This window comes from Piliocolobus tephrosceles, chromosome 16, assembly GCF_002776525.5.
Source record: "Piliocolobus tephrosceles isolate RC106 chromosome 16, ASM277652v3, whole genome shotgun sequence".
Lineage (NCBI taxonomy): Eukaryota > Metazoa > Chordata > Mammalia > Primates > Cercopithecidae > Piliocolobus > Piliocolobus tephrosceles.
This window is the reverse complement of record NC_045449.1, coordinates 59215200-59227468: the sequence shown is the minus strand read 5'-3', so window position 1 is coordinate 59227468 and position 12269 is coordinate 59215200. Positions and strand designations below refer to the sequence as shown.

General features: G+C 54.7%; 1 protein-coding gene across 2 annotated transcripts in view; it reads left to right on the top strand.

Moving 5' to 3' along the window:
• The first annotated feature begins 503 nt into the window (after positions 1–503).
• Positions 504–12269, top strand: part of AXIN2 (axin 2) — a 33098-nt gene continuing 21332 nt past the window's right edge. The window contains exons 1-2 of one of the 2 annotated variants that reach the window (XM_026456776.1): positions 504–702; positions 3464–4400. In XM_026456776.1, the coding sequence (XP_026312561.1) occupies positions 3586–4400 (815 nt within the window). In that variant the 5' untranslated portion in view covers positions 504–702; positions 3464–3585. Of the gene's footprint in view, positions 703–981; positions 1359–3463; positions 4401–12269 lie in introns of those variants that run through there. The other variant, XM_023212022.2, reaches the window with a different exon arrangement.

Below are 12269 nucleotides of genomic sequence, written 5' to 3'. Positions count from 1 at the left end.
ATTTACCCGAACTCAGATAGATGCACGTGCACAAGCGCGCACAGGCATGCACACGCCTCCAGCGGCTGGGCCCGAGTCCGCCCTGTGACAGCGGGCCAGCCAACCCCAGAGCCAGAACTCCCTTTATAAAGTCCTCCAAGCCCAAATTCCCAGGGAAACTTGAATAGAAGTAGAAAAGTGTTTGATGATAGAAAAAAAAAATCTGCTTGCTTGCAGTTCTTGCAATGGCCATAATGCTACAAGAAACTGTTGCATTCCAGAGCGGGGGAGAGCGAGGGCAGGCAGGGGGTGGAGGCGGGAGTAAAGAGGCCGGAGAACTTGAAAGAAGAAATCAGAACTCGGGCTGAGAACGCCCTCCGGGCAGCTGGGGGCTGGCAGGGGGCGGAGGAGAAGCCGGGGAAGGGTTAACGCAGGAGCGGAGCGTGCGGCGGGGCGGGCCGGGGCGGGGCGGGGCGGGAGCGGGGCGCTGTCCCTTTAAGGCGGGCGGCGCGGGCCGGCCGAGCGCGGCTGTGATTGGCGCGGCGGGATCACTGGCTCCGCGATCCCGGCCCGGGGGAGTCGGCTGGAGCCGGCAGCGCTTTGATAAGGTCCTGGCAACTCAGTAACAGCCCGCGAGCCGGGAAATAAAAATAACCCCTCAGAGCGATGGATTTCGGGGCCGCCCGGCGGCCGAGGCGCCCGCCGAAGGCCTTGCTGTAAAAGGTGGGAGTGGAGGCTCGGCCCCAGCTGAGCCGCTTCAAAGAAAGCCCCCCTCGGACCGGGGGCGAGGTCGCGTCGAGCCGCGGCGTGGGCGCTGGGGGCGGGAGGGGGCCCGGCCAGACGGAGGCCGGGCCTGGAGGGGGGCGCGGGCGGGGCGGCCCTGAGGAGCAGCGGCGGGGCTGTGGGGGGCGGCCCGGGGCGCGGCCGGCGCGTACCTCCCTTTCAGGACCGTGCGCTCGGCTCGCGCCTTTGAAGTGCACAGTTAAATCCACAGCGCAGTTTTTGTTGGAAGCGCCCGGAGGACATTTGGTGCGCCGAGTGACTGCTGGAAACAGGACCTGCGTTGAAAGCCGGGCCGGGCGGGGGCCGCAGGGGCCGGGGCCGGCCGCGGCGGGGGCGGAGGCCCGCTCGGATCTTTTGCATAAAAGGGGCGGCGGGGCGCGCCGCTCCCCCTCCCCGGCCGGTGGCTCTCTCTCTGATCCCGGGATTGTTGTTTCCCGCACCCCCTCCCCTGCCGCTCGACTCCCCATGTTCCCCGACGCCGCAGCCGGCCCGGGGGGGCCCGGGGCTGCCGCCGCGAGCCGAGCCGGGGGCCGGGGCCGGGCCCCTGCCAGGGGCGCCTGCGAGGTCTCGCCGCGGATCGCGCGCGGGGATCAATGGTGAGTGCCGAGGCCGAGGCAGCCGGGCGGCCCGCGCGCTTTGATGTGCGGGGCGGCCCTTTGAAGTTGGCAGGCCGGCTATTTCGGGGCGCGCTAGGGGCAGGCGCTGAGAGGAGCGGCGGACCCCAGCTCCCAGCCTTCCCGGGGGACTTGGCCGGGCAGCCCCGCGCGCCCTGCTCCGGAGCCCCCTCCCCAGCGCGGGCACCGGGTTGGCGGGGGGACGGGAGAGGAGACTTCTCCGAGTGGCTGCAGTGGCGAGGGCGGAGAGCGGGCAAATACCCCCCGGGGGTCGCGTCGCTGTCGCGGTTATGGATGTGAGTCGGGGTGTGAGTGCGCGCGGGAGTGCCTTTGAGAGGTGGGATGAAAGGGTAGCGGCGCCCCCCGCTTGCCCTCCCCCGCCCCCCGCCTCTCCTCCGCCCCATCCTCTCCTCCTACTTCTCTCCCCCCTCCCCTTCTCCCCTCCCTGCCGCGGGTCCGCGCTAAGGGGCCCACAGCGCTGGCGGAGGCTCAGTCTGCGCGCAGGACCGGCCCAAGTCCGGGGCGCCCGCGTCCCTCGCGTCCCTTCTCACTGCCCGGGCCCCGCGCCCGTGGCCGCCCCGGCTCCTTTTGCGGAGAGGCAGAGACTCCGCGCGTCGCCATTTCTGTACTAGGCTGCTGCTTTCTGTGCTTTTTTCTGCGGGCGCCTCTGCGAGCGGCGGCGCTGGGGACAGACCCCCCGCCCGGGCACGGGACGCTGCTGGCGTGTCCCGGGGCTCCGGCCTAGAGGTGTGCCCGCCGGGGCTCTGGAGGCGTTCGGTTGCATTTGGGCCGGGGGACCGGGCCGGAGGGGCTCGGAGGACATGAGAGCCCGGCCTCGGCGGCCTTCGTCTTCCAGGTAACGGGGCCGCTCCACCTCCCCGCCGCCCGGGTAGCGCGGTGCTAAAGGCAGCCCCACTACTCCGTGGGCCGCGCCGCCCAGCCCCGCGGCTCGAAGCTTCGGTCGGGGTCAGCGTGCACCCATCCCAGACCCGGGGTCCCTGGCTCCTTGCCCGGGGTTGCACCCCGTCCCCCAGTCCGCCCCTACCCTTCCTAGTTTGATCCTTTCCGTGCTAGGGAAAGCAGCTTGTTTATTGGTTAGATAAGACTTTTTTCTTTTGGAAAAAAGACAGGCTTGAAATCAGGAGAGTTTGGGATTCTTGGCACAGGCAGTAGTGGCGTGAGACGGCTGGTGATTCAGTTTTGTAGATTTCGCGGCTCCGGGAGGTGGGTTGGGGGCACGGGGGCGACGGTTCCGAGTCCGAGGCTTCTCAGCTCTCTCCCAAAGTTTGAAGATCAAAGTTTCCACTGAGTGAGTTGGTTTCTGGTTTGGGGGAGGTCAGGGAAGACAGAGGTGTTGACTGAGCTGGATTCTTGGCGGGGGTAGGGGGCGCGCAGCGAACACTCACATCTGAGTTGGGGAGGGGGCGTTTGCGTGCTGAATCTGGGAGTCCGGGAGCCCAATCCGCCTATGCTGGGCGGGCTTCTCTCGGGCGAGGATCTTCTGAATTTTTAAGGAGTGGGAAGAGGGAGCGCAGAGGGAGGGGGTGGGTGGGGAGAATGGGAACCAGATGCCGGGGAAGGGCACGTTTGGAGCTCGAGTTATCTGTGCAGAGCCGAGTGGGGAAAATTTACCGAAATTGGTTTCACCTGCACACAGCCTAGCGGCTGGGAGTGCGCCTTTTTGGAGTTGATGGTATCGGGGGAGGGGAAAGGAGGGGAAGCGAGGCGCGGGCTGACCTGCCCTGTGTGCGCCCTGGCTCAGTGGGTTTTTGGAAGGTTGTGTCTTACACCTCCGGTGTCCCCCTGCCGCCCCCAGCACTTGCCCTCCTCTCACCTTCCCCGCCTCTCCCAACAGCTCCCTCCCACCCCCAACCCCCGAAAAGTGTGCAGGGAGCTCAGATTTCGCCTTTGAAAAGCAGCGCCTGATACTTTAGATGAGCACCTCGCAGATAGCTGGGTTGCTTGATTTGTATTTGAGGAGTTGAAAAGCCTGTTTACTTTCTTGCTTTGATGTTGGGTAGATCTGGTTTTGATTAGATCAATACCCTTTTCTCTCTCCCCACCTCCCCCCTTCCTTTTCTTTCCAGAGAGGAGGCTCAGATGAGCCCCTGCTGACTTGAGAGAGACAGAGAGACCACGCCGATTGCTGAGAGGAACTGGAAGAGGAAGAAAAAAAATTCCCAAACTCTGTAGGAAGAGCTCCCTCACCATGAGTAGCGCTATGTTGGTGACTCGCCTTCCGGACCCCAGCAGCAGCTTCCGTGAGGATGCCCCGCGGCCCCCAGTGCCAGGGGAAGAAGGGGAGACCCCACCGTGTCAGCTAGGGGTGGGCAAGGGCCAGGTCACCAAACCTGTGCCTGTCTCTTCCAACACCAGGCGGAACGAAGACGGGTTGGGGGAGCCGGAGGGGCGGGCATCTCCGGATTCCCCTCTGACCCGGTGGACCAAGTCCTTACACTCCTTGTTGGGCGATCAAGACGGTGCTTACCTGTTTCGGACTTTCCTGGAGAGGGAGAAATGCGTGGATACCTTAGACTTCTGGTTTGCCTGCAATGGCTTCAGGCAGATGAACCTGAAGGATGCCAAAACTTTACGAGTAGCCAAAGCGATCTACAAAAGGTACATTGAAAACAACAGCATTGTCTCCAAGCAGCTGAAGCCTGCCACCAAGACGTACATAAGAGATGGCATCAAGAAGCAGCAGATTGATTCCATCATGTTTGACCAGGCGCAGACCGAGATCCAGTCGGTGATGGAGGAAAATGCCTACCAGATGTTTTTGACTTCTGATATATACCTCGAATATGTGAGGAGTGGGGGAGAAAACACAGCTTACATGAGTAATGGGGGACTCGGGAGCCTAAAAGTCGTGTGTGGCTATCTCCCCACCTTGAATGAAGAAGAGGAGTGGACTTGTGCCGACTTCAAGTGCAAACTTTCGCCAACTGTGGTTGGCTTGTCCAGCAAAACTCTGAGGGCGACGGCGAGTGTGAGGTCCACGGAAACTGTTGACAGTGGATACAGGTGAGACTTGGATGAGGGTGGGTGGGCTGATGCTGTGGACTTTGCAGATGTTTTAGGTATGGTGGATGGATGGATGGGTGCGCTGCAGAGACTGACAGGTTTGCTGAGAGTTAGGACTGCTGGCCATGAACCCTTTTTGATCTTGCTTTTTGTTGTTTAAAGTGGGGGAAAGTGATGAACATACGGCTAAATACCTGCAGTCTTCAGTGCTGACATCAAACAGTGGCAAAGAGTATTCACTCATATGGGTTACTTATTATCCTGGGCTAGTGTCTCAGAAGGGGCTGAGAGAGAAAGAGAGAGAGAGAGAGAGAGGACAGCAGCTTTTGATGCCTCTGAGTCACCAGATCCACTAAGCGCTGGTTTTGGAAGGGGTCACTTCACCACTAATCAGTAGGGGGTGGAATTAATGTGGCTAGGGAGGCAGCTGGGTTGTGGTGGAGGCACAGGAAACAATGTGTGCACCCATTGAGGGGTAAGTGGGATTTTTTTTTTTTTTTTTTTTTACTTTTCTGTTAAGATAAGAGCCAGCAATTGGCTTAACTGAGTTTGTGGTTCTCTTTGTAGAACTAGATATTTACCCAGCAAGAAAGGCCTCTAACTAGGGAAGGTCCTGTGACTTTCCCAAATGAAGGACCCTTAGCTTTAGAGCCTGCTGGCATATTAATCCAGGTTTTAAATGCTCATGAGTCCGAGGGTCAGACTTCAGTTGATTATTTTGTTAGTGCTGATGGAGAAGAGATCTTGGCCCGGGAGTACTGGGGCCCTGGAGTACTTGCTCTTTGAGGCTTCAAAGACAAATAGTTCTTTGCAGAATGGCCAAGTCTTAAGATTCTTGACCTCTGGAGGCAACTTCAGACCTCTTGTTAGAATGAGTTTTTCTGTTTTCTCCCCTCCTCCCGACTTCCAAATATCCCAAAAGAGAATGAGCCTCTTAATTCTGGGGTGTGGTTGATGACAGGCAGGGAATGGGGCTGCACTTGACTACTCTCTGAATGGTGTATCTTGCTGCCTGTGTGGATTTCTCTGTGTTAGGGGCTCAGGATGCGATCTGATAGCTGCCTCTGGATTTCCCTTTCTCTGTAGGGTGTGGTCTCTAGTGCTCAGCAGCAGGAAGAGAGGTGGGCACCCGATGGTTGATCCTGAGCCTCTCCGGTGGCCAGGTCTGAGCCTAGCGGGCCATGATTTTAGGGGTGGCGGAGAGAGTTGACTCTTGGCGAGGAGGGGAAGGGCTTGTTCTCCAACCACCAGGGGGCGCGCTTGTGGCTTGGGAACCAGTTTTACTCAGACATCTGGTCTACACCTAAGTGGAACCACGTTGACTTTTGCAAGGAAGCACAGGTTCCAGGGAGGTGTTTCGGCGTCTTTATGCTTATGGAGTCAGGTTGTCTGGGAGGAAGACCCTGGGTCTGGCCTCTGCAGTGGGTCAGTCGCTGGGCACCTGCTATGCCTGCCAGCACCATTATGAAAACATTTGGGTAAGCCTCTGGCGCTGGCCTCCTTGCCCTCTAGTCTGGCAGTCAGAGCTGAGACTATGTAAGGGCCTTCTCCAGGGGCCTCCTGACTGGGGCTTCTGTGTCTCCCACTGTCGGGACCGGAGTGTCACCTTTGTAAATAGCACAGTGTGTGGTTTTGTCTGGCCTCCCCAGGCAGGGCTCTGCTGTGAACCCTCCCCTTTGTGGGTGGGCAATTGAGACCCAGCCTGGGCTTGCCTCATCTGGGATATTACCAGGATTCGACTCCTGGAGCTTTTGAGATCCAGAAGGCAGGGGCAGAAGCTCCTGTTTTCCAGGGCTGCCTTCTTGGATGTGAACTGGGGACATTATTGATAAAGAGGTGACGGCTTGTCATTGACCTGAGAGTTTCCGTACTAGATTCGTGTGTGCTTTCTCCCACTGTTGGTTTGAGATGAAGCATCTTCATGGACTCTCTGAAGCTCATATGTCTTAACTGGGCATATTTAAAGAGAATTTAAGACATAGCCAGATGATCTAACATCATTTTAACGTGCAGGACATTCGAGTGTGTGCACAGTATATGAAAAGGTCTGCTGAGTTATTCCAAGGCTTGCGTTCCAGCCCTGTCCACCACTTACTACCTGGGTGTTGAAGTCTTTCTGAACCGCATGTGTCCGTCTGTAAAATGGGTGGGCACCATTCCTTCTGTCTGTGTCATAGGATTGTTATTAGGACCAAAATAATAAACATGAAAGCCTTTTGTAGAGAGAAACGTTTTGAACAGCCGCAAAGTGTTATAATTAGTATAATTAGTAATGATAATGTCAAAAGGGCAACCAGGTTGGGATGTCACTTTTAAAGGGTGGCTCTTGGCTTAGCCCATTTTCCATTGTAAGATTTTAGAATGGCCCCCTGTCCCCCATGCCTCAACTTTCTTGTTGAACTGAAGTCTGGTTTTCCAGCTAGTTCTTGGAAGTAGAGATCCCATCTAAGGTTTAAGTGCCCCCCTTCCCTCCCTCGCACACTCACTCATTCTGCAGAGTACCTGGCGTCTGGGATGGGCTTAATAAGTTAGTAAAACGAATGAAACAGAAAGGTCAGTCCTGCTGAGGAGGGTCTTGCATCATCAGCTGCTGAGGAGCGGTCTTGGCAGCTGGATGCCCGGAGCACTGGCCAGGCTTGCAAGCCCTGTGTTTACCTTGGGCACTCAAAGGAGCCTCATTTTTAATGACTTGTTTGTGTCCTTACTGATTTGGTGTCAGGTTTAATATAAATAGTTGGGGCGGAAGAGCAGGAATTATCCTCAGAGGGCAGGACTCTGGTCTGAGTGGTTGAGGGGGTTGCCTGGGCTTTTGACGATGGCTATAAATAACCTAGAGCAAAAGCAACTTGTTGGTAACAGCACGTGTAAAACCCCGGCACACAGACACGCACAGTGTTGAGGTGTGTGCGAAGGGGGGTTGTGGAATTAGGCACTGGGCCCAGCATTTATTTTAGGGAGGAGAATACGGTGCTGGGTGCACAGAGCCCTCCCTGTGTCCCCGCCTTTCTGCACGGGCCCTTGTGTGTCCTGCCCAAGGTGGGGCTCATCTGCCTCCTGTTGGGCCCTCTGCTCTGGCCTCCCTTAAAAGAAGTCGGGCCCAGCAGATGGCCCTCTGCTGGCTCTGAGTGCTGCTTCCAGTTCTCTGAAAGGACTCGCTGATGAGGCCCGTTTTTGTGCAGAGCCATTGGAATCAAGCTTGGCTTCAATTATCAAAGAAAATGATGCCATAGGAAAGATATGCTGGAAGCAGTAGTCCGCAATTAGAGGATGGAAGCTCTGGTGAGGGCAGTTTGCTAAGATCCACTTGTAAAAGTTTGCCTGTTTTCAAAAGGCCCGGTTGCCCAGTGCTGTTGGAGTCCTGGCCCCTTGCCGAGTGTCCCTTGATCTTGCCTTAGAAAACGCTTGTTGAAGAGGGTATTGCCTTTTGGGCAGTGACCTTGTGAGTAAATTTTCAGAGGGCTCTTGGAAAGCCCTGAACGCACAGACTTAGAAGCATATACTTTTGAAGTTGCATTGTTTTGAGAAGGGAAGGTGAGGAGGAGGAGGAGGAAGAGGAGGAGGAGGAGGAGGAGGAGGAGGAGGAGGACCCCTTATGGTCAGTTCTATCGGGTCAGTTCTGTGTTCCCTATGTGGAGGCTCCCCTCTGGTATATGGGGCAGGGCACGGCCACAGCATCTCATTAAGAGGAGACAAGAACAGGATAGGGGAAAACAGAAAGCAGCTGGCACCTCCTTTCCCTGAAGGTTCTAGGGGTTTCTGCCACCTGCAGGCTGAAAACCCCTTGCTTACTTGAGGTTGCAGACCAGGTCTGTGGATGTGAGGCTGTTGCAAAATCTGCACCATAGGCCTCTACTCTGTGTAGGAATTTAAAATCCTCGCAGCAACTGGAAGCACAACAGTCTTGAAGAAATAAAGCATCTGGGTACAATTACTGTAGCGTGGTTAAGTTTCTTCCCCCACCTTTTTTTTTTTAAAGTAATCACAAGAAAACAGCCCCACTCCGTTTTCTTAAAATTATGTGGCACTTTTGACAAAGGTCTGAGTTCTGAAAAACTGAGTCTCTGTCTCTCCCCACAACCCTGCCTCCTTTCTCTGCCCCGTCTTGTTATGATTGTAGGAAAATCCAAGTACTTTATTGCAGTCAACTGAGTTAAGAGCAGTATATTCCATTTTTAATTACTGGTCACACAGTAGTCCTCTATTTTGGAAGTGAAGGGAGACAAGTTTATTTTGGGATCCATGTGTTAAACGAGTGCAAAGCTGTGTGAGCACACATAGGGTTTGAGTTAGGTGTCTTTTTTGCTGGGAGGAAGGAATTTTCTATTGAGTCATTTTCTCCCCACAGAGGCTGAAGTATAGCTCTTACACTGGAGACATGGTTGATGTGTTAATACCACCAAGATAGCAGGACTGAAGGCACGGAAGAAAGAGTGTTTGAATGCTATTTAAGGCAGTTTTGGCTTTTTCAGTGCTGCACCATGCCTGTTAAACTAAAAAACTAACTAAAAAACTTTTCCAGCGACCCATCTGATGGTCGTAGGTCCTTTAAGGAGAGTCAACAAGGTTTTGAGTCCCTGCCATGTGCCATTCGCTACTTTCAGCATCGGAGATTCGTGTGAGGACAGGGCTGTCCCTCATGGAGCTTACAGTCTGGTTTCACAGGACAGGTGTTCAACATGGAAACACCAGTGTCCAATCATTATAAATCATGATAAAGATGATGAACGAAATTAGGGTATTTGAGAAAATAGGAGCTCTCTGGTTTTTTGTGTGTGTTTTTTGTTTTTTGTTTTTTTTGAGATGGAGTTTCACTCTTGTTGCCTAGGCTGGAGTGCAATGGGGTGATCTCTGCTCACCACAACCTCCGCCTCCCAGGTTCAAGCAATTCTCCTGCCTCAGCCTCTCGAGTAGCTGGGATTACAGGCACGCGCCACCACACCCACCTAATTTTGTATTTTTAGTAGAGACGGGGTTTCTCCATGTTGGTCAGGCTGGTCTCGAACTCCTGACCTCAGGTGATCCACCCATCTTGGCCTCCCGAAGTGCTGGCATTACAGGCATAGGCCACCATGCCCGGCTGGAGCTCTCTGTTTTTGTTGGCGCTTGGTTTTTTTTTGGAATTTTCCTGTGATTTTTCCCCAAATTACTGTGCCTTTGTTGGTTCATTTGGAGACCTAAGAACTTGGTGCAGAGGGCCAAGATCCAACTGCCTGCTCTTCAGGTGGTGCCCACGTCTGGAGAGGTTGTGACTCAGCCCAGCAGTGAGCACTGCAGCCAAGTAGGCAGCAGTGCCCAGCCTCTGACTTCTGGTCCCTACTGAGAGTTTACAGCATGGCCTCATCACTGGATTCCTAACCAGAGGAAAAAGCCCCAAGGAAGTCATCTTGTGCATCCTGCTTTGAGGCATCAATTACCCAGATGGCCGGGCACTTTGGCCTGTTTTAAAGACTTGGGTGATTTCACAGCCTGTCCCTACCTACTTTATGGATTCGCTCTGACCATTTAGAAGTACTTTTTTCCTTTCTAACTTTTGAAGCCCATTTCCCCTTGTTCTTCCTTTAGTGGGGATGCTGAACAGAGAGCCCTCCTTCTCAACTATGAGGCCTTTTTCACTGAATCAACCTTCTCTTCTCCAGAAGAATGAACTGCTCTTTTCGCCCTCACCACTCCTCTCTGCCCTTGGTGTTGGGGAATTCCGGATTGAGGACACATGGACCTGGAGGAAGGCCTGGAAGATCTTACCATTCTCATTTAATCTTCACCAAAAAGTCCTAGGATGTCGTGAGGCTTCCTGCCCTCTACAGATATGAGAACAGGGTCAGAGTGTCCACGTGACAGTCACAAGTCACTTGGTCAAAAGTGTTGAGGGGTTCATGTGCAGCACTGCTGGTCTGCACCTTCTGGTCAGTTCTTTGCCTACAGCATATTTCTAAGATCTGACTTGATGCAGTTGGACAGGATCAAGGGCACAGCTGTGGTCCAGCTCCTCTGGCCAAGTCTGACAAGGCCTTTGGTCCACGTGGTGCTCAGTTACCTCCTTGGGTGGTTGTGATGATTACAGGGGTCCCTTCTGGCTTAAAAAGTTTATGGCCCTGTAACTTTTTGTGTTTGTTTGGTGACTCCACCTAGTGCAAACTCCTTAAAGGCAGGGACTGCCTCTCCCACCTTCTTTTCCGTCCCACCATCCCCTGCTGAGACAGATCCTCACACCAAATTGTGGCGGTGGCTTCCCCCAGGGCTCTCTGCCTGCACCCACCCCTCCTTTCAGTCCAGCCTGGTAAAAGACCTTGGATCCTATGTGCTTTCTCCCTGCCAGTCCCCTGGCACCCCTGCTGTCCCCTGGCCCCTCCCCATCCAGTTAAGACAGGATTCACCTTGCACTGAAGACCTACTTCCATGTCTTTGCCAGGTCTTCTTAGCCTGGCTAATTAGACCCCTCTCTCTCCCTAGTCTAGGGAGAGCTTTTCACTGCCTTTCCCTTTACCTAGTCCTGGGTGTCATCTCCTGAGTCCCATCTATCCCAGGGAGTCCCATTAGTCCCATCTGTCCCAGGGAGCCGTCCCCAGCCGTCCCTCCTAGAAACGTTCTATCCATCATCTGGGTTACCTATACTAAGCCACTCCTTTCCTGCTTTTTATTCTATGAGAACCTGGAAACATGTTGAGTCTAGTCTTTGTATTGGGAGGCAGTCTGATGGAAAGCCAGGTGACTCAATCCATGCCCACCGGCTCCAGCTGTGTGATCTGGGCAGGCTGCTGGAATTCTCGATTCCAAGGGCCTCATCTGTAGAATGGGCACAGTCCAGTGCTCCTTCTCCCCTCCTCGTGGGCCTATAATAACACTGAGCGTACCTCCCTCGTGACACCCCCACAGTATGCTGACATGCCCCCACCAGGCCCTGAGTGCCAGGAGACCAGAGTTCAGCACGTAGCAAGTGAGTAGGTGCTTGGTGAACATGTGCAGACAGCTGACTATCACCTTTCTGGATCCTTTTCATTTGCCAACCCCATGGCCATCTTTACAGACCAGCTGCTGTGGACTAATAGAATATTTTCTCTTTTCTGAGCCTTTCTTTTCTCCCTCACTTGATTTCTTTGTTGCCGGCATAGACTTGGTGGGACCAGCGGAGGATGCCAGGGTCTTTGTAAACAGGCCTCCTGCGACTTCAGGCCTTAACGTGGTCCCTTACTGCAGCCTGCTGACCTATCTGCCCCTCCCCCCTACTTAAGCCCCTCACTGGTGACACAAGAGGAATGCAGCCCAGCAGGAGACGTGCACACTGGTTGTTCTGGAAGGAGATCAAGAGGGTGAAATGAGGAGCCAGAGGCCATTGAAACAAAAGGGCTGGAGACACCGGAGGAGGGGCCTGGGCCTTCCTTTGAAACAGCTGTGTTGCTCATTTCAATCCTGCTGCACTAGTCAGCCCTGGGGAGCGGAAGCTGGGGATGGGGGAAGGGGCATGGCAGCAGCTCATGGCAGAGCTCACAGGTGGGACTGGAGTCCTGGACGTTGTCTTGAACTTTGCTGTCCCATCTGTCCAGCTCACCGTGGGCCCAGGGTCGAAGTGAGAAGACCACACTGGCCTCTAGCTGTTTGCATCTCTGGACTGGGCTAACAGACCCCAGACAAGGAGTTTGGATACTTAAGATGTCTTGGGGCCCTGAAATTGTATTCTTTGGTGCAGGATTGGATAGGGAGGTGGAGCGGAGAAAGATATTCCATCTCCACTGACTTGTTCCCCTGTTCCGTTCCATGGCCTCCTCTCCTAAAGCAGAGTCCAGTTCCTTCCTCTCTCTAAGTGCATTTAGAACTTCACAGGATCCCCTGGGCTGCCTCTGGAATACCCTCTGCCCTGGCAGACCCACCACT